Source organism: Trichoderma virens (genome assembly GCF_000170995.1).
Source record: "Trichoderma virens Gv29-8 chromosome Unknown TRIVIscaffold_1, whole genome shotgun sequence".
Lineage (NCBI taxonomy): Eukaryota > Fungi > Ascomycota > Sordariomycetes > Hypocreales > Hypocreaceae > Trichoderma > Trichoderma virens.
Genome location: NW_014013748.1, coordinates 115,668 through 141,150, shown reverse-complemented (window position 1 = coordinate 141,150; position 25,483 = coordinate 115,668). Strand labels below are relative to the sequence as shown.

General features: G+C 46.3%; 9 protein-coding genes across 9 annotated transcripts; 5 read left to right on the top strand and 4 right to left on the bottom strand.

Moving 5' to 3' along the window:
• Positions 1-1,561: 1,561 nt before the first annotated feature.
• TRIVIDRAFT_62580 (uncharacterized protein) lies at positions 1,562-2,536 on the top strand (the record flags this gene model as incomplete). The annotated part of the gene is made up of 3 exons (XM_014105517.1): positions 1,562-1,573; positions 1,635-1,746; positions 1,809-2,536. 3 exons carry the CDS (start codon positions 1,562-1,564, stop codon positions 2,534-2,536), a joined length of 852 nt encoding a protein of 283 aa, XP_013960992.1.
• A 722-nt stretch (positions 2,537-3,258) lies between these two features.
• TRIVIDRAFT_34676 (uncharacterized protein) lies at positions 3,259-5,088 on the bottom strand (the record flags this gene model as incomplete). The annotated part of the gene is made up of 5 exons (XM_014105516.1): positions 3,259-3,433; positions 3,485-3,570; positions 3,630-3,967; positions 4,032-4,697; positions 4,752-5,088. 5 exons carry the CDS (start codon positions 5,086-5,088, stop codon positions 3,259-3,261), a joined length of 1,602 nt encoding a protein of 533 aa, XP_013960991.1.
• Positions 5,089-7,190: 2,102 nt separating this feature from the next.
• TRIVIDRAFT_34797 (glycoside hydrolase family 31 protein) lies at positions 7,191-9,669 on the top strand (the record flags this gene model as incomplete). The annotated part of the gene is made up of 4 exons (XM_014105515.1): positions 7,191-7,361; positions 7,415-7,849; positions 7,913-9,173; positions 9,236-9,669. The coding sequence occupies 4 exons, from the start codon at positions 7,191-7,193 to the stop codon at positions 9,667-9,669; spliced, it is 2,301 nt and encodes a 766-aa protein (XP_013960990.1).
• Positions 9,670-10,345: 676 nt separating this feature from the next.
• Positions 10,346-12,095, bottom strand: TRIVIDRAFT_196674 (uncharacterized protein; the record flags this gene model as incomplete). Its single annotated transcript, XM_014105514.1, has 5 exons — positions 10,346-10,755; positions 10,817-11,428; positions 11,482-11,635; positions 11,699-11,824; positions 11,913-12,095. The coding sequence occupies 5 exons, from the start codon at positions 12,093-12,095 to the stop codon at positions 10,346-10,348; spliced, it is 1,485 nt and encodes a 494-aa protein (XP_013960989.1).
• Positions 12,096-13,076: 981 nt separating this feature from the next.
• Positions 13,077-14,327, top strand: TRIVIDRAFT_34204 (uncharacterized protein; the record flags this gene model as incomplete). Its single annotated transcript, XM_014105513.1, has 1 exon — positions 13,077-14,327. The coding sequence occupies one exon, from the start codon at positions 13,077-13,079 to the stop codon at positions 14,325-14,327; it is 1,251 nt and encodes a 416-aa protein (XP_013960988.1).
• A 1,167-nt stretch (positions 14,328-15,494) lies between these two features.
• Positions 15,495-16,967, top strand: TRIVIDRAFT_141474 (terpene synthase; the record flags this gene model as incomplete). The annotated part of the gene is made up of 6 exons (XM_014106238.1): positions 15,495-15,736; positions 15,799-15,925; positions 15,980-15,998; positions 16,056-16,522; positions 16,596-16,822; positions 16,886-16,967. The coding sequence occupies 6 exons, from the start codon at positions 15,495-15,497 to the stop codon at positions 16,965-16,967; spliced, it is 1,164 nt and encodes a 387-aa protein (XP_013961713.1).
• A 1,368-nt stretch (positions 16,968-18,335) lies between these two features.
• Positions 18,336-19,506, bottom strand: TRIVIDRAFT_33666 (uncharacterized protein; the record flags this gene model as incomplete). Its single annotated transcript, XM_014105512.1, has 2 exons — positions 18,336-19,148; positions 19,282-19,506. The coding sequence occupies 2 exons, from the start codon at positions 19,504-19,506 to the stop codon at positions 18,336-18,338; spliced, it is 1,038 nt and encodes a 345-aa protein (XP_013960987.1).
• Positions 19,507-20,836: 1,330 nt separating this feature from the next.
• Positions 20,837-22,192, bottom strand: TRIVIDRAFT_34950 (uncharacterized protein; the record flags this gene model as incomplete). The annotated part of the gene is made up of 1 exon (XM_014105511.1): positions 20,837-22,192. One exon carries the CDS (start codon positions 22,190-22,192, stop codon positions 20,837-20,839), a length of 1,356 nt encoding a protein of 451 aa, XP_013960986.1.
• A 676-nt stretch (positions 22,193-22,868) lies between these two features.
• TRIVIDRAFT_33937 (uncharacterized protein) lies at positions 22,869-24,307 on the top strand (the record flags this gene model as incomplete). The annotated part of the gene is made up of 3 exons (XM_014105510.1): positions 22,869-23,269; positions 23,338-23,730; positions 23,815-24,307. 3 exons carry the CDS (start codon positions 22,869-22,871, stop codon positions 24,305-24,307), a joined length of 1,287 nt encoding a protein of 428 aa, XP_013960985.1.
• Between the last annotated feature and the right edge of the window lie 1,176 nt (positions 24,308-25,483).

The window sequence follows — 25,483 nt, the reverse complement described above, 5'->3', positions numbered from 1 at the left end:
ATTCCTTTACATTCTAATACCAAACCGAGGCTGGCTGTCCACGCAAAAACCGCAACTTTCGTTTGTATTTGCTCTCCCAATACTTACACATGATAGTGTGCCTCATCTCGTAACATGTGGCAAAAATTTCAGGATTTTCCAGCTTCAGAAACTAGCGACACATCCATACCGACCGAGAAGGTGCCCATTAATATTGACTACAAGAAGATTCATACTAGTAAACCGATCTATTTCAGAGAGATAGCATCCAGAACGGTGAATAACACAGCATACGCCTATCTTGCCACTACTTCCCTCATCATGCCTCGAAGCAACACTAAAGTCCCGTCTTAATTTGATGCTGAGTCAAGATACAGCCATTCGCACAAGGTAGTACTGGCCCTAACCCTGAAACACTCGAAGGGATGAATTGCTCAAGGCTTTTTAGTTGGTTTGTATACTTCTCGAGCTGTCAATTGTGGCGTTTGGAGTAACGTCGCGACAACAAGCAGCAGCCACGATAGCACAGCATCGCGCTACTGGTGCAAGACTGTGGGGGTGCGCTATTGGAACGCGTGCAGGGCGCGGAAGATCGCCACCTCTCTGCTGAGAGAGGATTTCCATTGAGAACCTCGTAGGATCTCCACAAAAAAGCTTCCGCGCCCATCGCAGTTCCAAAGCAACAGTTGCTGTGGGCAAGCTGTGGGCAAGCTGCGAGCAGTATGACGGACCATGTCCACTGTTGCTGCCTAATCCACTTGAGGATAATGCAAATGACTGAATCTGTCAACGGTTTGTGCTGGCTCAGCGCCGCTTACGGTGTGGTGAAAGTCATCAAAAGAGTTACCCATGAAAAGCGGGATATGAGTGTGCGATTCTCACCCAAAGAGCATGTTATAGCGGCATTGAATTTTCGCAAATGAAACCAAGTGATGTCAGCGATAGTAGTGAAACAATACCGAGGATAGATGTTCACCAACGTTCCCTTTCTCAGCTACCTTACCAAGATGCTTCCACTACCTTGAATATTGAAACGCATGAATAGCCGGACTTCGACACGGTAGCGATGCAGTAAGATTTCGCTTCCGGACGAATTCGGGCGGCTAAGCAACCATTACGTAGGGCCAGCTCGGGATTCCAAACGTGCAGCATAACTACCGAATCCTGTGTGATTAATTTACCCCAGTTGCATCTTCCGTGGCTAGCTTATCCACTAATCCACCTCTTGGAGCGCAAAAAATTGCCGCCCATGGCTGGCATAGTTTCGTCCGTAGTAGTAACTACGTAATAAAGTTTGACAGCCGTGCCCGAGTCTGCTGAGGCAATTAAACCCAGTGAGTTGTGTGTGATTGGGAATATCCGATTCCATATGACTTCTTGGCGTTCATTTGTTGATTCCATGTGTGATTGGAACATCGAGAAAGCTTAAAGATATTTAGATATATATAGAGATAGATAGATGTGCCATTGATTGAATGCTTTCAAAACCATAGTAAAGCAGAATTGCAATTCGTCACCACATCCCATAAATTTCCTGAAGTATCTTTCAGTTCGCTATCCACCCTTATCCCGATTGCCCATAATGGCGGAAAAGGTAAATATGATAACAACCACAACTCAGGTCGAATTCGTATGCTAATCTTCAACTGTTTTAGTTTACTATTTATTCATCAGCTGAAAGCCAGTGGGTGGGAGTTATGCTTCTTGCCCTAGAGGAGAAGGGCCTCAAGGCAAATGTAGACTATGATGTCAAAGAAATCAGTCTATGTGAGTTTCAAAGCCTCCATGTTATTAATGCTATGCGTGATCCTAATAAGTTTTTGGTTCAGCAACTGGTGAAAACTTTGCACCGGAGTATATCGCCATCAATCCCAATGGCACGGTACCTTCTCTGACTGCTCCGTCTCTCGCCAAACCTCTCACTGAAAGTGCCGATATTTTGAGATGGATTGACTCTCGCGGAACAAAGACTCTCGTACCTCAGGATGAAGCACGTTCGAAAGAAATTCTTGACCTTATGCATTCACCTTCTATGAGCACAAACCTTATTCTGTTTCAGGCACGGGATCCTGTTGAGATGGAATCTAAGAAGAAAAGCGGCTGGAATGCATTTCTGGAGGGGCGCCAGACTCGCCTAGACAAGGAACTTGCTGCACACCCAGAACACTCTTTTTATATCTCCAAGGCTGCCGAAAATCTCGCCATCACATCGTTATATCGTGCTGAGGTTGGATCCGAACACAAAGACCTCTATAAATTGACAGACGAAATGTATCGTACTATGGCTTCGGGTCTCGATAAGCTGGAAAGCCTGATTGCTTTGCCGTTTGCGGCCGGCTCACGGGTCAGTGAGGCTGACTACAACACGATTCCGTGGCTTTCGCATGCCATGATGGGGGCGAACACACCAGTGACAGCGGTTCAAGACTTTGGTCCTTTGGAGAAACTCATTCAAAAGACTGTGCCCGATTTCAAGATAGGCCCAAAAACGAAGGAATGGTGGTCAAACGTTGCTAAAACAGAGGCGTTTAAGAAGGTGTTTCCAGTTTTACATTAGACTGTTATTGTTAATATGGCTGGGATCGCCGAAAATTGACTGAGCTCTCGTTGGGATCCTTAGGAAAAAGCATCAATTTCCATCAACTGCATTTCATGTATAATGGAACTGATTCGGTATCGCTGTTTATCTAATCTTGATGGTTTATATTATTTTACAAGCTTTAATCTTGGCAGTTCAGCGTATATTTACTCTAAGACTTGCTGGGCCGCTCCCGGCTGGCTGTACAGCATACTGTATCCTCAATTACGGAATACCCGTTACTAAAAGAGTTCAGATAGTGCCTATTGGAAGGCAAATAATAACAACTGTCACAACTATAAGGCGGTAGCGATAAGTGATAATAGCAATTACTAGAAGACGATAGTGACAATAGTAGGTACTTGAAGGTACAGATCCCTAGATTAAAGGTCCTTCGTCGTATCTCTCTTGGTACAACAGGCTCAAAACTTGTGCATACACTAGTTAGGACTCTGGACAGCTGGATCGAGACTCTTGCTAGTAAATCCCTTGGGCAACTATGAAAGATGCTTGACGATCATCCCATTTACACTTGCTTTGTACACGGACGTTCGACCACATCTGCTCACACATGGCTCAAGTGTCAAAATAGCTCGCAGTGCATGCATCATCACGAGGCAAGTCGTTCACAGGAGAAAAACAACACTATAAACTCTCTTGTCTGTGGTAGGAAGAAATATGAAGGTCGAGAAATCGACTTCTCACTTCTTTTCTGCCACCTCAATATGAGTCTCATATGCATCGACATTCTCCGATGCAAATTTACGAGCAGAAATTTTCTTTGCAAACAAAATATCCAGCTCTTCGTAGGTTCGGTTTTTGGTCTCAGGCAGCCGAAAGTAGGCCCAGATAAATGTCAATAAAGCAGTGCCGCCCCTGAGTTATAAGTGTCAGCAGATTCGCGCCTGATATTTCAGTTCAGCTTACCAGAAGAATCCCGTCTTTCCGGATGCGTTCCAGGCAGTAGGGTTCATGAAATATGGTTCAAGAACCTGCGAAACAATATTTATGATCTAAAAGAGTGTCAGTAGGTGCATGTAAAAAGAAAAAGAGACTTTGTGTTGAAATTTACCTGGTACGCCGTCCTGGCTAAAGATACCGTAAGTGGGCGCAATCTGATGGATGAAGTCTCGGAGACGATTGCGTATGCAAGAGGACCGACGGTTAGAGCGTATACAAGGAGCCAAAATATGCATAATGCAGCCTCTGCCCAAATGGCGTTCTTGGCGGAAGTCGCAGCATTTATGATTCCAATAACAAGGAGAACCGTGCACAAGATACCTTGACCTGCTACATACAGAGTCCTGCGGCCAAAATGGGTGATCAAGAACCAGGAGAAAACTGTTCCAAGGAAAGCAATCGCCGTTCCGCCTAAGTTTAGCTGATATGCGTGGTCTGGACTCATGCCAGCTGTTCAACGTATGTTAGCAAAACGGCCGCTGGAGTGTGTCAAATTTTGCTTGGAGGTTTTTACCTGTGGTGAAAAAGTAACTTGGAGAGTACGCAAATGAGCTTCCTGAAAGAATCTGTCCGAGGAAGGCCATGCAGCAAATTTCCGTGCGGCGGAGGTCGGTGCCCTTGAAGCAATCCACATAGGACTTGCTCTCCTTGGCCTGGGCTTCTTCAATATTCACAGTGTGTATCATCATGGCAAGCTGGCCATTGATTTGGTCCTCCGTCTTTTCTCCTCCCAACCGTCGTAGGCTTTTCTTGGCATCATCTACCCTGTCCTTGCGCACAAGATACCAAGGACTTTCGGGTGCAAAGAAGCATACTATCATGAGCGGGACGGGCCAAATCCATTGAATGGCAAATGGAATACGATAAGCCCATTGATCGTGTCGGTTAATCAATCCCTCAAGTACGCCTGCTGCGATGAACTGACCAATTGCCCAGCAAAGATTGACATAGGTCGTGAGGTAGCCACGTAGGTTCGTCGGGCAAACTTCTGACGCATACGATGGACTGGCTACTGCAAAGACACCCCAACTCAGGCCGCAGAGAATTTGACCGACCAATAATACAGCAGCAGAATTGGCAAAAAACACAATGAAGACGAAAGCGTTCATGAAGAACAACGCCCCGACCATAACGTAGCGATAGCCGAGTTGAGAGACGAGATATCCGTTTAAAATTCCGCCTAGGTTGGTTAGTACCATGAAGATATCTCGAGGATGTTAAGAAGGGGTGATACCAAATATTGCTCCGACGGTCGAGCCCATATTCAAGCCGGACTGCCAAGGTGCAGACACTTGGAATCCAGTAGTTCCGCCATAATCCGTGCCATATTTCTTCGCAAATTCAGGGTAGCCGAAGAAATTACCCATCAAAATTGTGTCGTAACCCTCCATGATGATACTCATCGAGATCATCATGGACCAGAAGACAGCCTTGCGGTTGCTCTTCAAGGCCTGCAGTAAGGTTTGTGAATGTTCTTCGTCGGAGGCATGCTTGGCATCGACGATGGCGCCTTCGCCTAAGGTCTCCTCGAGATGAGTGGCCGCCGCCTTTGTGATATTTGTTTCTGCCATTGCAGCAAAGTCGTAATAAGGGCCGCACAACAACCAAAATTATGTCATTGGCAGATCAGAGCAGATCTCAAAAGCTGAAACATCGGGTTTACAATTTTGGAGAAGCACCAAGTCTTATACAGGCTGGAAATCTACGAAGACTGAACAACTGTTGGTCAGCTGACATGATTGGCTCATACGACCTTCGAGGTCGAAGGTAATTGGAGCGCCAAACAGCAAGTCTGGAAATATGAAGAGCCTAGACCGCATAAGATCGCCCAACGTCTGTGTTATTTTTGGGAGCGAGGCGTTGCTGCAAGTTTATCCACACGGTTAATCATTATTAGCCTATACTCGCAGTGCAGTGCTAGGATGATATTACAAGCCGTCAAATTCACACCTGTCTCGGTAAGTCTTTAGCTCTCGATGCAATGGACATGTACGTATGGACTGATGCTTCTGAGATGGCTTCAAGTGGCCTTCCCAACCCCACGTTTGCCCCTCTTTTACCCGAGGACTACTAGCATAGTTAGTATTCCTAATGTACGGAGTCCACGTAGGTTTAGAGTCCTTGGGTTTGGCGGATGATCACGTTCCGTGGCTGGATAGGCAACTAGTCATCAACGGCAGTGCGCTAATGACTTGCTCCTTTCTACGACGCAATGCCACAAGGATACTCGGGCAATTGGCATGCTCGTCTCGTCAGGAGATACCTCTTCATTCACACCATGACTGTAGATATGGCCCACGATTAAATGGTACCACGTGAATGCGTAGCACTGTGTCCGATTTACCATCCACAAGGAGCTCTAGATTGGCCTCATCGGAGACGACAACAAATTGGATCTCGTGAGCCACTCGTCCAGATGTCAGATTGCCCTCGCTTACGGTCATCAGTTAGCTGCCCCTCCAGTAGGGCCTGTTAATCATCCTTGCTGGGAGCGTCGCACGACCAATCGCACGATTCGGACTTTCTCCATCCTAGAACGCGGGGATAGACTGTAGCATTTACGAGATGGCATGCATACACAAGATAACACTACTCCGAAATGCTGCGTAATACTCCGAATTTGTCGGTCAGAATCCAGTGGAGTGATATCCGAGCCAGATGAAACACCACGAACCAGGGCTACCTGCCTCTCATGCTGTGCGTTCTTTGAGCCAATTGCTGCTCATCTTGCGGCGCCTGCGGTGTTGGTTACGGTGGTAGCTTGTCTTATATCTAGGTGCATTTGTTATATAAGCCAGCTCGGCCGAGAACGGATTTGGAGAGCTACAGAGCTTTGCTCCGACGGCGCCATTATAAACGAGACATTTCGTGCCGAATGCTCATGAAAACTAGATAGAATATAACATTTTGGTGTTCTCGGAAGGGCGCGAATTTTACAAATGATTATGTGGTCATGTAACTGATAGGATCATCCCAAACTCCTCGGGAACTCCAAAATTTCCCTTTGATCATCTCTACCAGAGGGCGGGCTGTGGAAGCTGCATAATGTCTTTCAACAATTATGTAAACGCCATGTCAAGAAACCCGTCTAGATTACCGCCATTATGACGATCAGTGCAAGCAACAAGGCTTACTCCTAGCTGTAAGCTAAGATAGAGTTTAAGACCCTTGCCATAGAATAATTTCGAGATTCTTGAGATATTTGGTACCATTCCCCTTAATCGCGGTCTTCGCGCTATTGTATACCGAGCATACATGGTTGCACTCGGGTCACTAACTCCGAGGGCTTGACGCCACTACGGGTTGACGTCTCAGCTTTATCTGATAGTGCCTCTCGTATTTTGTATACGGGCAACATTCTGGCCAACTGGTACGATTGGTGGAAACCGGTATAATAATAATACTTGACATCGGCAAAATGCTTTCTCGGCACTAAAAGATCTCGATCATCATTAGAGCGCTTCTGCGACAGCCGAGATTTTAGCCTAAACGCAGGCATCCGAATGACTTTTAGCACCTAAGAAATGCTAAGCTATGGAAGCTCCTTATTTACAAACTGAGGAGAGACGTCTCGTTTATTTCCGCGGCCACTTCCGCTGGTATAACAGCTATGCTGGTCAATCCACTGTAGCTGCTCTCAAACAGAAACGGTGCATTTGCACGTAAAGGCACAATGAAGTTTCGCGATGGAATGTGGCTTCCCATCGAGGGGAAGAGGACAGAATATGCAGAAGATATCTATACCATCACGAAACGGCCAGATGGTAGAGCCCTGTCATTACTATGTCCGACGAAGCACGTCCGTTCGCGAGGAGATACCTTAAACTTGCCAACCGTGACACTTGTAAGTATATTTCACAATTCAGTTACAAAGACTAGAAATACTAATCTTTCTAGGACCTTGAAGCGGTTTTTGATGGCGTGATTTCTGTCGAAGTAACTCACTGGTCTGGAGCTGCAAACAAAGGCCCCCATTTTGATCTTTTCCCTGACGGGAAACCCCAAGATGATGCTAGTATTTCTGTTTCAGACAAAGGCACGACAATTGCGTCGGGTAGTGTGAGCGCCACAATTCATCCTGATCAGCACACATTTGACATCCGCTTCCACGCAACAGACGGGTCTAAGCATTTAACTTCTCTACTGAATCGCAGCGTCGGTTTTGCCTATGGTCCAGCGCCTAGTACACCTATTCAGCTTGATGATATGAGGAACTTTGACCACTATGTATTCACGCAGACAACACTCGGCGTGGGCGAGACTGTACATGGACTTGGCGAACGCTTCGGCGCATTCAACAAGGTCGGCCAGAGCGTCACTCTATGGAATTCGGTAAGCCTTGGTCTCTGCCACCTGCTGGTACGTTTGGTAAGATATCACGCTAACTAGCACCAGGATGGCGGCACAAGCTCTGAACAAGCCTATAAGAACGTATCATTCTGGCTTAGCAATCGGGGGTATGGTGTGTTCATCGACACTCCAGACAAAGTTGATCTGGAAGTTGGAAGCGAACGTTCATGCCGTGTACAAACCAGCGTGAAAGGCCAGCGACTAAAATGGTATTTGATTTACGGGCCCTCGCCAAAGGAGGTTTTGTATAAATATACCACCTTGACTGGCAGGGCAGGAAGAGTTCCAGCTTGGAGCTTTGGTCTGTGGCTTTCTACGTCATTCACAACGAGTTACGATGAGAAGACTGTCAGCTCATTTCTTGAGGGTATGGCAACCCGCGATATTCCAGTCGAAGTGTTTCACTATGATTGTTTCTGGTTGAAAGCTTTCCACTGGTGCGATTTTGTGTTTGATACGGAGATGTTTCCCGAACCTTCAAATATGATAAGCCGTCTCAAATCCAGCGGCCTGGTCAAAAAGATTTGCGTCTGGACAAACCCATACCTCGGCCAAGCTTCTCCTGTTTTCAAGATGGCAGCAGAGAAAGGCTATCTATTAAGGAGAAAGAACGGCGATATTTGGCAGACAGACCTTTGGCAAGCAGGAATGGGAATCGTGGATTTCACAAATCCTGAAGCTACAAAATGGTTTGTCAGCTGCATGGAAACTCTTTTTGACACTGGTGTGTCTGCCATCAAGACGGACTTTGGCGAAAGAATTCCAGTAGATGATGTTCAGTGGTTTGATCCAAGTGTGGACCCGTCAAAGATGCATAATTACTACTCCTTTGTGTACAACAAGGCGGTGTATGAGGCTCTACAGAAACGCCATGGCAAGTGTGAGGCTGTTGTCTTTGCGAGAGCCTCAACAGCAGGCTGCCAACGATTCCCTCTACAGTGGGGTGGAGACTGTGAGTCGACTCCTGAAGCAATGGCTGAATCACTTCGCGGAGGTCTGTCTTTGGGTCTATGTGGATTCTCTTTTTGGAGTGTGGACATTGGCGGCTTCGAAGGTTATCCATCACCGTGGATATATAAACGATGGGTTGCTTTTGGATTATTAACATCGCACAGCCGTCTTCATGGCAGCAACAGCTATCGTGTTCCTTGGACGATTGACAATGATGATCAAGGAGAACAGAGCTGCGCAAAGACACTAGCAAGATGGACAGCTCTGAAGGCTCGCCTCATGCCATATTTATATGCACAGGCGGCAGAGGCTATTGCTGGAGGTCTTCCGCTAAGTGTCCGCGCCATGTGCTTAGGTATGATTGACTTGGATAAATAGCGAATACCAGAAGTGCCGATCGCTAACAATTGTTTCCAGAGTTTCCGGAAGACCCAACCTCTTGGTATCTCGACCGCCAATTCATGCTTGGCTCTAAATTACTGGTGGCTCCAGTTTTCGAAGAGACAGGAGACGTCGAATTCTACTTGCCTGAAGGCCGATGGACGAACTTTTTCACAGGAGAGGTAAAGTCCGGGCCTAGGTGGGTGAAAGAAAAGCACGACTTTGATACACTGCCATTTTACGTCCGCGAAAACACCGTCTTGGTTTTGGGTAAAGAAGGCGAGAGGCGGACGGTTTACAACTATCTTGAGGATGTCGAAGTTCGTTTGTATCACGCTACCACTGGAGCTGAAGCGCAGCTGGTTGATAGCGATGGCAACGAAAAAGGCAGGCTGAAAATCGATACTAACAGCTCTGTCATCGGTCAGGATCTTCTTCAAGGCAACTCAAGTATTCAGATAATATCTTAATTTAGAAAGAAGTTTAATTGACTGAGTGATTTGACGTTCATCTGTCCTTCTTCCTTTCTTTATCTTTGTTTTTGGTGTGTCTGTTTGTTATTTTTGAGTTTGGCCATCCAACAATATCTCGTGTGCCACAGAATGTAAAGATTATCAAGACCCAAGCTGTCCTACAAGAACGTCACGTTTGAGTGAACAATTTGGGATTGTGTGAATAGCTTGATGATCAACTGTCTAACTGGGCATCTTCCCAGCCCAAACTCTACTCTGTAAGTAACTACTGGGGCAGGCGATGCCTAACAGCAATTGTAACATATAATAGAAGAATATAGCTCTGGTAGAGATTGTAGGTAGCAAAAACTTAGGAAACTGGTACCTATCAACTAGGTAGTATACACCTCATTGAAAAACTTGAACTGCACATTAGGTAGTTATCAAATGTCAGGGGTCGCAAAGGAAGAGTGAGAGGGATAAGAAGAGATCGAAGGTACCTAGGTTGTAGAAGGGGACTTTATTGATTGCTGACCTAGCTGCTAGGAAGCAATAAAACCTTGTTATTTATAGTCTTCCGCTAGTCATGTGACCTAGCCTTAGGCCCTTGGATAGTTGGGTTCTGACATCAAAGTGGTAGATAACCAAGTTGGGCATTCTTTTTATTTTAGCTATGGATGAAAATGCTACTCATCTACAACCTTTTAAACAGGACTTTTGTATTACTTGCCATTACATTCACCTCGAACATAAAATTCTTCGGCCGTTCCTTCACAGAATCCTCAAACTTGATATCGTAGTGTGAAAGGATATAAGACAGGATAATCTTGATCTGGTTGCTTGCAAAAAATCGGCCAGGGCATGCGTCATTCCCGAAACCGAATTGCATGCTGTCGTATGACGTACTCGCGAATTGAAACCTGTTGGTGTCTTCCGGATTCTCTCGTAGGCGGTAGAACCTGAAACCGTCAAACGCATGTGGTTCACCCCATGCAGCTGGCGTTTCATCTAGAATATTTGTATTACATTGAACGATAGTTCCCTTGGGAATATGAAAGCCATTCGATAAATCGATAGGAATCATGGCCTTTCGTTGATATGTAGCTTTAACTTATGTTAGCGTTGACGAAATAATTTAGATATTTTGGGGGAAATGAAAGCTCACCAACAGATGGAGGAGAGTGTCTTTGTGACTCCTTCATGAAGCTGTCTAGCTTTCTCATCTGTGTTAAATGCTGCTTTTGAAGAACACCATTGGTATCTCGGGTTACCTCCTTGATTTCTTCTCGCAGTGGTGCTATGTATTCAGGGCGGGCTGCGATGTCGTACAGCGCATGGATGATTGCCAGTCTAGTTGTGTGAATAGCTGCCGTTGCTGTGAGCATTTGCAGATTTGCCAACTCTCTATTGTCAAATGACTTATCGCCAAGCTTTTGAGCTCGCTGCTGCATCCATTCAATCATATCCTGACGCGGCGCAGCGTCGGATTTTCTAGTTTCCGTAGCTCTCTTATTCAGTTCTGGCATTAGCAAATCAAGCGCACGTTGGTGATCACCCCTAATCTGCCTCATTTCCGGAATCCAGTATTGTGCGAATGGACGAAGCCATGGATGCCACAACTTAAGCTTTTCGCCACCAGTCATGACATCCAAGGCAAATTTGGTGCTACATTCAAGCCACTCGTCATTTCGGCACATGGGATAACCGACAAAGATACGCGCCGAAGCTTGAGCGACAACACGAAGTAGCGTCTCATGGAGATCAATGGGAGTCCAATCTGCTGGAGATGTGAGATGTGAGAGACAATAATAAGTGATATTACGAACATACCTTCGCAGGAGGGGAATTGGGTTTCAAAACAGTAAGAAACTTCTTGTTCTACATCTCCAACAAACAAGCCTAAGTTCCTGTTTAAATCAATTTTGATAGCACCGAGCATCACATCGCTTTCATGGTCAATCGTCGTGTAATGGCCAAGGTGGCGCTAACAGATTAGTTGAGATGTGTAGCAAGTACAATCATGCGAGGGTAATATGTTTTAACATACGTCAGCTAAAGCCTTCATTCCACTGGCTTCATGTCTCTTGAATGGTTTCAGCTCATTGGCAAATTTTCTTGGCAGAAATATTCTTGGGCCATCCGGCGTCAGAACCTGGAAAATGGTGTTCTTGAACTATGTTGAAATGGTTGTCAGAAGGAGCGAAGCAATCCAACCTGTTGACGGTTAAGCTTGCCTTTTCATATCCCTCTCGAAGCAGTACATCTGCCTCTTGAACATATCTCATCGGAGAGTCTTCAAGTGTGGGAACGTCAAACTTAGTTGGTGATTTCCGGTATCCGGAAAGGAGAGCCACGATTATGACAGCCACTGCTGTCAGAGCTGGCGATACCCATGCCAGCGTAGGAAGTGACTCCATGTCTGCCAGAAGCCCTGAAACTGCCATGTTTACTACAAGGCCTCCTTGGCGCTAGCCGTTATGAAAAGTTGAAAAAGAAGGTCAATAAGAGAGCAGCTTTTTTGAGACGCACACTATGCCAGCATCGTTAGCCTTAGGTCGTCTTATATACGACATTAAAAAAAGACCCCAACAATAGCTCTCCAATTGTACAGGGGCATGAATCAACGTACATGACACTTTACTCTAGAGGAACAGGAACAGCACGTGCATATAAGCATTAGGGATGTAACCTAGGCTTAGGCTACGCAAGTGCCAAATCCGTAGGTCGATCTAGTTCATCCTACCTATCTACATACCAATGGGGACACATTGATTGCTAAAAGGGAAGATACAGTGAAATCTAGCTAGCGTTGGGCCGTGAACTAAATTTATCGCATTTCTACTCCAACGAAATTAATTTAATCACACGCGACTCCAATATATCGTCGTTACAATACATGTATTTAGAAGAGCATGGTCTAAGCGAGCTGCGGGCGCTAAACAGATCGACAAGGGTGTATTACACGATCCTGCAGAACGCCGATCCTGTGAAACGCCGATTTGTCGTACAGACGGATTGCAACGTGACATCGTCCACCGATAAACCATTACCTTATCAACAACTGTGTCATCTATGAACTCGCGAGCTAGTGAACGAACCATCAGTCCCATCTGATGAATCCTCCGCTTCTTTCAGATGAACTTCCTCGTATCTAGCGTTGGCTTACTGAATGTGAGTAATTGGATCATCTAGTCTTTTGCCCCATGATGGTAGACTATGAGATGCATTGGCGTGAAATCGCCACTAAATTCGCGTATTTGGGATTTCAACATGCTTCATTAGCTTCAGAGTCAACTTCTTTAAGATGGGGCGCCATCGTTCGATTTCGCTCAATCCTTGCTTATCTACGGCTACACTACAACAAGAATAATTGCTGTGCATATTCATTTTCTGCATCTTGAATCTAAGACTTGGAAAGAGAAAAAATGGCTCCGTCCAAAGTTGAGACAGCATCTCAGCCAGGCATCACCTCCAAGGTCGATGTACCTGAGGGCCTGAAGCTCATACCCCAAGAAAAATTGGACCTTCGTTCAGATGAAGAGATTGCCGCATGGCTCCAAATTCGACATCCTGTCAAGTCGGACAAGAATGTTTGGGCATTCTGGCATTCGGGCTATAGCAACATGGCTCCTTGGGTCCAGCGCAATGTAATCAACTGGGTCCGCCGTCTCGGTCCAGAATGGACAGTGCACCTTCTCGATCGTGTGCCCAATTCCGAGACCAACATCTATCATTTTGTCGAGGAATCATTTTTTCCCGATGCTTTTAATAACAATACCATGGATGGGCCTCACGTCGGCCCTCATCAAGGAGATCTCATCCGGCTTCCTTTACTCTGGAAGTATGGTGGGGTTTGGATGGATGCCGGGTCTTTCTTGTTTCGACACATAGACGACATATGTTGGAAGGAAATTGAAGACCCCAATTCACCTTATGAGATGGCCGGTTTCGTTATCGAGATCCGACCAGATGTTTTAACCATGCTAAACGGGTTTATCGCCGCAAAACGCAACAATCCCTTCATTAAACGCTGGCACGAGATATATGTGGCACTTTGGGAAGGGAAGACCAACTCTGAAGGCTTTCATAAGTCTCCTCTCCTCAAGCATCTGCCTCTTCTCTGCCCGCCCGTTGACAAGATGAATTGTCCAGATCTTGGGGTGATGATGGAGGGTTTCAGTGATTATCTTTCCCACTTCATGGCGTTTGAGCGGCTGAGGAAGCTCATTGATCCCTCTGATGGATTCAATGGGCCTGAATACTACCAAAAGCACATGTTCCTCGCTCCCGCTCTTCAAGAGACGTTCTATTTCCAGCAAGTCACAGGCTGGTCTGGCACACGCCAATTTGAGCTCCTTACAAAGCAGCGCACAGGTGAAGGTGTTGTCAAGGATGAGACTTGGCAAGCCGCAGAAGATTTCGTCAAAGATGCACTTGCCAATACATCTACAATGAAACTTTCACACGGTCCTCCAGGAGCGCTGGATTCGTTTCTGGCAGACCTTTGGGACTCCAAAGAGCACCAGGAAAAGGATAACATCAAAGGTACATTTGCGGCCTATCTGAGATACGGAAGTGTGCATTTTGATCAGACGCGCAAGTTGAAGCCCCTGGTTTTTGATATCACGAATGAGGAGGTACTCCACGTTGGAGTTTTGGAACCGAAAAAGGATTAGGGAACATGCTAGATGCTCCATAGTTGTGCTTGAATGAAACGTTGGACTTAAACAAATACATGCCTCTCTACTGCAATAATGTTCTGTTTGGCCTTGAATCGTTGCGTTATCTCAGTAGCTAATAGCCATCCCCCTTTAGTACTCCGTATTCATGTAGTTATCCGTCTCGCATCATCTCCACTTGCATTGCAGCAGCCATAGGCAGACGGATATGCGAGCTGCGTCAAGTGATACGAATTTTCTGAGGTCAACCTGGGCGAGGATTAACAGCGGTAGCGCTGAGGTGAGAAAATCTCCGACCGTACATTTAGCGCAAGCTCTGGAAATGCAACTGCTACTAAAGGTTAGTCAAGACGCGGGGATTGACCATCAACCTACCACAAGGCCCGAACTAAGTGCGAGGGCTTGCTGAACACGAGAGCCAGCATCTGGATTGTCCCTGCGGATCTCCACGCCGCATTGTTTGTTAAACACAGAAAAGTAAGCCGGGGTAGACGGCGGCCATTGAGTGTCCACCATGATGCTTGGAGTATGAAACGACCTAAGATACCTGCTGCATACCAACCGAGGTATTAATGGTACTACATTCCCAGTACGGCGAATGAGAGTGCTATATCTGACACTGGCAGTCTATTTTGGATTTTCTGTAGTTGGCAGAGTAGTCAGCCATTACTCGTACATGGCTCAGATTTGTAAAATTTATCCTCAATGGGATGTCTCGTTCCTTGTTCTCCATGTTGCCATGCATACATATCACGCAACCTATGTAACACGGAGTTCCACAACAAACTCCATGCTACAATCTGACCCGCAGCATCCTTCGCCTCGTTTTAGCCTCGTGGGCGGATTTATCTAAGATCCTCCGGATAACCTATAAGTGACTATATCATAAGCTAGATGTATAATTTTAGTCATCGTTACATACCTATTAGGAACTGCTCCGGACGACTTCGGGCTTCGTAACGTTAATGTAATTCTTGGAGGGGCTGACAACAGCAGATTCATGTAACATATGTACGAGGGGTATGCTTTGATAAGACCTTGGATTAAGAGATAGCAGTAGGCATGGAAAGCGTATTTAAATAATGTTGAATATCCTGCTAATAAGGCGAGATTTAAGAGTCTGTCGCCTGGAATAATACAGAATTATTGAAGTAACTTGAGACTATGGATCAATTAAGGAGTCTTGTCTTTTTTATACGTGATGTTGCCTTTAAGCACACTCTCGGCAATAACCATCCTAAGAAAGATGCTCCCAAGATTTTTGACGAACGCAAAGAAGTCATCAGACGGGCCTTGAATAAGAAAGTCCTTGTGCCAGATATTCTCTCACTTATGCCTGCCTGGCCTAGTGAATTCCAGCCTGATATTGATGAAATCAATTTGGAAATCGATGAATGGTTGAAAACGTTGGTCTAGAACTACCCACATTGCAGATTCCTCTTAGGCAGTTACTGATTTAAGTCCAAAGAGTCAATGTCGCAGAGGAGAAGAAGGCAAAACACCGGGCCCGAGGCAATTATACGCTGTTAACTGGCGTTTACTACCCTCACTGTAAAAAAGATAAGATGCTGGTGCTTTCTCAGTTCCTTTATTGGGTATGTCTGGATATTCAGTCTCGTTTTAAGATATTACGCTAACACGTGATGCAGATCTTCTTTTGGGATGATGGTATAGGCACCAAAAGTCAACAGTATTGGAGGGCCAGATGCTAACTTTATCCAACAGAAATTGATACCGGTGGTGAGCTCACTTACGACAGAGAAGGCACGCTACAGTGTTGTGCTGAGACAAACAAGTGCATTGACGACTGTCTTGGCCCGAATCCTTGCTACACACCTCCACCAGGCTCCCGAGGCACTGTGGAGATGTTCTACCCTATCCTCAGAGACCTCCGGAAGGGTCTTGGACCGGTTTCTACTGAACGATTGAGAAAGGAGCTGCACGACTACGTTAATGGAGCTTCAAACCAGCAGAGAGTTAGAGAAGAAGACCGTCTTCCCGATCCCTGGGACCATTTCCAGATGCGCGCGGATGATGTGGGCGTCATTCCCAGCATAACGCAAAATGAATATGCCATGGAATTCGAGCTACCAGAATGGATTCGTAGGCACGAAGCCATGGAAGTGATTGTCTTGGAATGCACCAAACTAACAATTCTACTCAATGAGGTCCTGTCACTCCAGAAAGAATTTGTGAGTTGATATTCCATGTTCAACATCAATATTGAGCTATATATGGAGTTTTTGGTGACTAACCATTGAATAGCGCGACAATCAACTTGAAAACCTTTGCTTCCTTTTCATGAATACCTATAACTTATCTATCGAGGATTCCATAGACAAGGTTCTTGGTCTTCTGAAAGAACATTATGACATTTGCGTGGCGGCGGAAGCCAGGCTTCCTTGGAGCAAGACTGACGAGAAACTCAATGAGGACATCAGAGAATATGTACGCGGATGTAATAGACTGGCAACTGGCACCGCCTGTTGGAGGTAAGTTTGACATTCAAGTGTAAAATTTGTCACTCTAAGACACTCGCTGACATACATGCACAGCTACAACTGCGAGAGATATTTTAAACTGAGTCAGCTAAATGATAAACGGGAATTATTGTTGGACTTGTCATACCAGAAATAGAATGTTACGGAATGGGTAGAAAACATAGAAGAATTTGAAACATTTTTACAAATTGATCTCTAAGCTCAAAGGTATACGATTTGGTAGATTAGACAATTCAACTAGAGAAATGAAACGAAAACAACGTTATATGAAGAGATATTAATAGATTCCCATGTTATTCGGGCGTCTCAATATCAGGAGTTCTTGAGATTGGACGAATAATATTTGCGTAGCCAAACATTCTCCAATTGCTCAAGAAGATAGAGATGAGTATTATATTTGGATTTAAAAATACTTAATTGTCCACTGTATTCTTGTCTATGCATAAATTGATGCAACTTAAAAAGGACAAACAATAAACTGTCAACCAATAGGTTCCAGTGCTCCTCAGATGGTACAATGGTATAATGGAGAAGCATCATAAAGCAACATAGGGATATAAAGAGCAAAAATAAAGAAAAACAACTGTTGTTTTACTTTTTTTTTCCATTATGCATCGTCACCAGAAGGGTTGGTGTGCCCACCCATGGAAGAAAGCTAAGATCAATGTTGTTTTGTCAGTCTTAGCCTAGTATCGTATTTGCATAAATCCGCTATGCTCACTTCTACAGATTACATGTAAAGTATAAAGGCAAAAGACAAAACTAAGTTGAAATTTACAGAGAAAGAAAAAAACACTGGGGAGATGGAGGAGTTAACGTGCTCTATCCCCTTTCATTTTTGTCTTTGAAAGAGGGATGCGCTATGTGATGTGAGTGAAGGCGGCGGTGGCACAAGACATCTTGAGCATACGGCAATCGACGTGTAGAATCCGACACTATATTAGTTTGGCTCGTATAGACCAGGTTTGCTGCCATGAAGGAATGGCATTCGGATATCGGGTTGCTGCGCCTCCTTCTCATAGGGCTTAGAGCCGATTCGTAAATGGAACCCGATCAAGGGTTCAGCTTGACGCAATACTATTTTAAGCGAAGCCAATCACTGTTAAAAGATCAATCAAGACATGACAAATTAATATCAGCTCGTCGTTTGGATGCTCGCAATGGGAATATAAACTTGACAGTATAAAAATTATGTCTTGTCAGGATATTCTCTCAAACACGGGGACGAAAGTTGAACAGCAAAGACGATACCAAGTGCCACTATTCGATATAGCTTTCTACGGAAGAGGTGTAATGGGGCAAAATGACTCTGAGTCTATTTATTACCATTCCTATATATCGTATACCAGACCAACGTGTCGCTGCCTCGCCATCAAAGCGTAGAACGCGTAAATGCCAATCGCTATTTTTGACCAATGCAAATGCAGTGCAAACAGAATATACAAATTCTAGTGTAAAAAGTTGTTTAGAGAATGTGCCTAAAGTGGCTGAGAATTGGGTGAATCTAGCGGCCTTCTTTGTTTAACGTCTCAAGTTGAGCTTCTTGAGGCCCTTGAGCAACGGGCAAATAGCTTCCCTTTTTGCTATGCGCATAACGGTCTTTGGCCCAACCGTACAGGGCACTGCCACTTAGAATAAGGGCCATGCTGCCGGCGCGATTGGCGGTGATTGGCTCTCCGAGAGTCACAACAGCGATGGCACTCTGGGCCACGCCTCGTGCGGCTGTCACAATCATGTGGGTGGTTGGGCTAGTAACTTCGATCTGCATGAAAGTGGCTATCGTGAGCAAGAATCCGGCCACGCCAGTAAGCACTGCTGTGCCCAGGAACTGGCGAGCGCTGGCAGACACTTCAGCTGTGGCTGTCGAGCTGAAGAGAGCTGCAGTGGTTCCCATTTCTCCAGACAAAACAAGCAGCGGTACGTAAAATCCGACAGCCATGACATTCGACATCCAAACCATCTGCCACATTCCCTCGCTGCTCTTGCCGAGGAAACGCTTGACGACAACGGACTCGACGGCTGTGGTAAAACTCGAGATAACTCCGAGCAACACGCCCTTGCCACTTGTGAGCATTTGGCTATAGTCCGATGCCATTCCAGCGCCAAACCCAGCCATGACCATGGCGCATCCGCCAAGGGACAGAGGCGGGTAGTACGGGCGTGGTCGAAGGACAAGAAGCGACAACATGAGTGTGAACGGTAGCAGAAGACCTCGAGCGATCTGGTAGACGGATGCATTAACTGAAGCCAAGCAGTAAGTCTTTGCAAGAATGCCCACAAGTCGAGCAGCAGTGAGTGGAAGAAGTGCAATCCATGCCTATGTATGGTACGATTCAATATCAGTGGCTATAACACGAATGGGCGGCAGTGGCACCAAGACTACCGGGTTGGCGGTAATCGCAACAGGATCGCGGAACAAAACAGCAGCCGCAGTGCCTCATATTACATACCGAAACGGGTCTGGACAATGTAATCCATTTTGTAAAGTAGCCGATGGTTGTAAGAAGCACGACCTGTACAGTTGTCTGAAAAGCCAGCAATGTCACAGGGGCGTCGACACCATTTAAGGCAGACTTGGAGAGAATTGTGCTCAAGATGGCGCACGTCGAGTGGAAGAGCACAACGAAGGCGACTCGGCGCCTGGAAGGCGGATGGGTCTCCGAAGCTTCACTCATGCTGAAGTATATCTATTTCGTAATAAAAAGGATCTGAGCGAGTGACTGGAGAAAGGAATAAACGAATGGCAGGAATATTATTCCGTAAAACACGGCGACAAAAGAACACACAACACGACTACTTCGCACTTTTGTTACAGAATCAAAATCTCCAAGCGTTTGAGGTAACAGAGATGCCACTGATTTCCAATAGTAGCACTAGTAAGTAAAGGGGCAAGCTAGTGCCCTGCCGCCTAGGAAAGATTATTCCATGCTGCTCTGGCACCACGCATTACAGGCACTACAATGTATTATTACCACTGTCGCGAGACATCCCATCCTCAACAAGCATGGAGTGGTATTTGGTATTTCCAGTGGGGATCATCTTATCGGGCAAGACCCACAGGTCACAGACGGAAAAAAGCTCCATGGATATAACCCATAAAAGAGTCGTACTGTATGGAGTTGGATCCGGACAAGCCCACAGCCGCAATGAAGGTACTGTACTCGTACTGTACGATTATAATTCAGTACGGTAGATATGACTTAATACTTGTAGTGTTTATAAGATTTGCCGTACGACTCCGTAAGATTCCTACAACTCATCCGCTTTTCCGTGCACCTGCTTTCAGACAACGGAGAACCTTGCGAATGTCCGTTTCAGTGATCATCCACTTACGCGGCCGCCGCCCCTTTTCTCTACATACAGACCAGACACACTGGAACTAGTAGCAAAGTTAAGCAGCACGGCGCACCAAGGATGATACAAATTTGCGGCTGATGATATTCCGACTCGGTCCAATAAGCACACATCCTCTTATTGACTCGCACCACAGTTGGCGCGCAACGGCGCTCAGGTCCGATCCCTGATTACGTCGCCTCCCTCACGCTAAAGCCTTGGCAGGCTCCGCTAATAATAATATGAGGGAGCTAGAGAACATCAGCCAGCCACTCATAGCCGCGTATATCCAAGAACCGTCGAGATGGTATAGTTGCCAAGACTTGATAACTCTGAAGAGAAATGCCGCCTATTCCGATACCACCTCAGTGACCTCTTTGTACCAGGTACTCAGGGTTGATTGTTGGCTATATCCTTGTAATAATGACGAGGGTCTGCTACAGACAGAGGAGTAAAAACCAAAGAGAAATTGCACCGGCTCTTAGAGGTTTACGGCACTAGAAAGAAGAAGTGGCTAGGTAGGAAGCAGTAAAGAGAAGAAAAAAAATCAGAGAGGCCATCTCTCATAAATCTAATGCAAGAAATGCTACGTAATCCGTACAGATGAGAAACCCACCCCAGAGACCGAAATTATCGAAAATATGATACTGAGAAAATCGCTTGTAAGCGTCATCATGCCGAGCCAACGTCCGCCGGAACAATCCCACTCTTTCGAAAATCTTCATCCATCCACTTCCTCACATTCAGCCGGTTCTGCTTCATTATTTTTTGGGCAGCCTCCCTGACTTTCTCCTTCTTCTCCAGAAATGTTTTTCTATCACCAACCACTCTTTCGACGGTTTCCATCTCCCGTTCCTCGGGTTCTGAAAGCCAGGCAGCCTCGCGCGGCAAATATGAATAGGAGGCGAGAAGCTTTTCGCTTGCCACCAAAGGAACTCCTGCAATTAGTGAAGCAGGCACTGTAGAAGAAGCCTTGCGGTCGAGGTAGGTTTCGGACGCAAATGCAGGAATAACTGCGTATGATTGTGAGAGTAGTCTGTAAAAGTCAGGATACGAAAGATCCTCGTCAAATGCAACATTGTCCTTGATGTTCTCAGGCACTTTGACATGTGGGCCATGTCCAATCAAGTGTAGTTTGACCGTCTCATCGTTGTGGTCGCCGGTTGCAGCAGCGCTTCCGTTAATCTTCTTTACGACGTTATCGAGGCTGCCAAAGATTCGGTTGTAGTCTCGGCGCTCGGGAGCATAATCTCCTTGCATAGCAAGTGAGACCTCACGGAAAGTTTCGTTGTGTGTCTGGTTGACTGGGAAAATTGGAGGAAATGTTCGTGCCGTGACACTCGCCTGCAAGTTTTGCCACTGGGGTACTGATTTTTGCAGAAGATAATCAACCGTGTGCTGGCTGAGACCGATGAAATCAACTCGCTCCCGGTCGACCCATTCCCTAACAACATCGACGTGTTTACCTTTGTTCCAGTAATCGGCATGATGTACTAGGCAGAACAAATGTGTTGTCTCGTTAAAGAGAAGGTGTCGGAGAGGAGCCACAACAGACTCCGGTTTCTCAAGGTCTAGTTCGCAAGTCGTGGAGACAACAAAGTGAGGAGGGGGCAGATTCGCGACGTCCCTCTTAAAGTAGTTGGAGCTGTTCACCGACATAATGGGCGTTTCCAGCTCAAGGTCATTGATGATAACATCAGACTGGTAGCGTTGGCGGGCGAAATAGAGCCTCAGCTCTGCGTTCGGGTGTCCACCAAATGCGTATACCAGCGCTGCTGTCACTTCATCGTGAACGCCGGCAGACTCGACAATAGCGATACGTATTGGTTCATGCTTCTCACACGGGAAACGGTCATTCCACCACAGCAAGTCGTCATCCGTGGTGAAAAGGTCCCGCCATATCGGGTCCTTACCGAGAAGCAAAGATCTGGTGCTTTCACGGCTGCTAAGGAAAAGTAATGCAATAGCAAGAAGAATAAAGAATAGGTAGAATGAGCGTAATCGCCTATAGTAGGCGGTAAAAACCATCTTGAGCATGTTTAGAAATAATACAATCATAAAGATAATAGAAACAAAAACATCATGCCCTTCCACGATGGCACATGAAGAAGAAGGCCAGCGATGGAAGAGATTACGCAAAGGTCAAGATTGACACGAAGGAATTGCCCGGAACCATAGTTTAAAATCCGGGAGCCGTCTCTTTTGATACATGAACCCCAGCATGCCCCGGCCGCCACTTTCCATGTATGTACATAGCGGAGGCTGATCAATATTTACCGCTCTCTAGGCAGCTCACGCTCCTTTAATGAGCCCAACTCTGGAGACGCTGCCATGCCCAGCTTGCACGCTAGTATCAAAAACCCTGAAGCAGACTAGCTGGCCGCTTGGTGGGGACGATAACTCGCAGATCCTGGTAGCTGACACTATTGTCCGGCTTTGAACTAGAATTAGGGGCAGCCTCAAGCGTGAAGACATGGGTCAAGAATACATGTAGAATAATCAAAGTACCAGATACTTGTTCAGCTTTGCTAGACTTATTGCCGCTAGGCTCGCTATTCGCGACGCTTTTAACATGTCCCACTATGGTTTTATCTCAGGCGAATTTCGTCTTGTGACAACCTTCATACCCGTGACACCTGTACAACTCGAAGCAGGTGTCACTGCCAGCATTTGAAGAGCATAGCTACGGCGCACGCTGTTCACCATGCTGCTTGCGAATCGGTTTGGTCGGGCCACGATCATCGCTGGGGGCACCCTTCTGATATCGTTGCTCTTGGTGATACTAGCACAGAGTGCCGACCTGAGATCACACCTTCCTAGCTCCACGTCAATATGGCCGGCTAAGGAGTGCTCCGCGTCGTCTTTGGGAGAGAGCAGGAGGAACATTTCTTACGACCTAACGACGCCACCTTCGATCGGCTGTGAAGACATCGTCAATGACCTTCAGCAGCAACTAATCCAAGCGTATACAAAGAGTCTGAAAGGTGTTCGATATGCAAACATCTGGGGCTATCTCGAAACAGAGAACAAGGGCGATGCCGCCATTTGGTCAGCTCAGCAGATTCTCATGAGCATGCTCGGCATTGAGATGATGGAGGCGTGTCGGTAAGAATTGATGCCGGACCCCATCTCGAATCATTCTCCATCCTAACAACTCTTCCTTCACAACGCAGGTTCCTCGATAGAGATTGCGATATCAGGCGCTTTCGCAAAGTCCTTGAAGAACACCGCCCCCATTCGGCCATCATCATGGCAGGTGGCGGCAACTTCAACGACTACTACTGGGAGGACCAGCCTTCGCGTATGGCGATGATTCAGGCATTTACCAACGTTTCTATCCGAGCATTTCCCCAGAGCGTGTACATGACAAACCCAGAGCGTATCAAGGCGACCGAAGAGGCTTTTGGGAAGCACAAAGACCTGCAGCTTGCCGCGCGCGATAAGCCCAGCTATGACTGGCTTGACAAGACATTTGGCAAGAAGGAGGGAATCGAAAGCCACCTCGTGCCGGACATTGCATTCATGTGGGGGAATCGATCCGACTTTAGAGTTAACGGGAAAAAGACGTACGTATTCTGCAGCTGTTGCGACTCTAGTGACCCCAAGGATTATTTTGATGTATTCTGACAATCGTTTTCTCATGATTATAGCCACGATATTCTCATCCTCGCCCGAAAAGATGCGGAAATCTCCGACGGCGACTCGTCCAAGATTGAATTTGGTGAAGGCGAAATGGATCTAGGCGGCAGCGTAGGCAAGGTTACCTACCAGAAAGTCGACTGGAAATTCACCCACACGCCGGATATCGACCCACCGCCAAAGTCCTCTCGTGATGAAGCCAGCGGCTCACCGGCACCCAAGCGAGAGAACGGCAAGAACCAGCGCGCCTGGGCCAAGGCCATTGCTGGATTCGAACTCCTAGGATCTGCTCGTTTCGTAATCACCGACCGCCTCCACGGTCACATTCTGTCAACACTTATCGGAGTTCCTCATGTTCTCATGGACAGCAAGCTGGGCAAGAATCTCAATTTTCACAACACTTGGACACGCGACTGCGAATGCACCAGGATCGCATTCAGCATTGAACAAGCCTTGGACGTCGCGCGCTTATATTTTGAGAAGGAAAAGGCCCCCCAACAATAAACAGTCTTTTTTGCGTTAATCATCATGGGTAAACATAGAGTAGGGCATTGAAATCTTGTGCTGTCACAAGCGGCTGTTTTCTTCCTGTTATTCATTCAACCTTGTTCTTGTACCATACTGTCGGGGAGACTTTGATTGGGGAAATAATGATTAATTGGCGTACATACTTTATCGCAATACAACTTTTGATCTGCGGCCCGTACTTGGTGTTGAGACAGTATTGCCGCCGCCCCATACTGCTGTACCGTTGCAACAATCGGTCGTGTGAACCGCGCCTGTTTCACCATTACTACCTAAATTAACAAAAATCTCCGGTAGCGAGAGGAGTAGACTGTGGCGCCTTTGCGCTAGGATATTTGAGAGGGTTACGCCGGTGGAGTTGACATCGCTAGCCCTTCTTCTCAAAGATCCAAGACAAATTAACCGGACTGGGGCAGGATGTCTTCTAAGAAGGCCATGTTGTGTTCCCAATATTACAGGCGTTGGTTGTTGCCAATAAACCCAAAGGTGAGATGTCGTACCTGTACTTCGTACTCGTACAGCCTTATGCACTGGCCACCCGACCACTTAGATATATTCCGGTATCCCGATACGACGGAATACAGCTCACGATCTGGCCCATTCCCACACCAAAGTGTTGGTCCCCTAGTTCAAATTGCTCAGTCCTTGGGAGAGCAACTAATATGCCTCAAAGAGCAGGAGACTGCACAATATTAGCATGGTACGACTGCAAGTAGTCTTGTTTTCCCCCTTTTTTTTCTCTTGGCGTCCTCGTTGCCAAGAGCAATCGTCCCCGCCTCAAATGAGTCTTCAAACAAACCCCATAGATATCAGCGGGGGAAAAATTGCGAGCTCCACGCCTCTGCACGGAGCACACTAAGCGCAACGTGACTAGCTTACACTTGGGCCAGGTTGTAGAGCCTGGAGGTTGCTAAAGAATTGTTTTGGTACGAGTAATACCCAAGTAAGACGAAGTAGGCATAACCTTTCCGCGTTTGATCCAGATACGAGTACTTTTATTGAGCGAGGATGATTCGACTTGAGCTATGAGAGTGCGATATTTAAGCAAGAAACAAGCAAATTCACCAAGGTGACTTGGCAACTTGGTCCCTGACTACGATGTTTTTCTACACCAAAGGCTGGCTAACCAGTCCTACTGAAGCTATTTACTGCTAG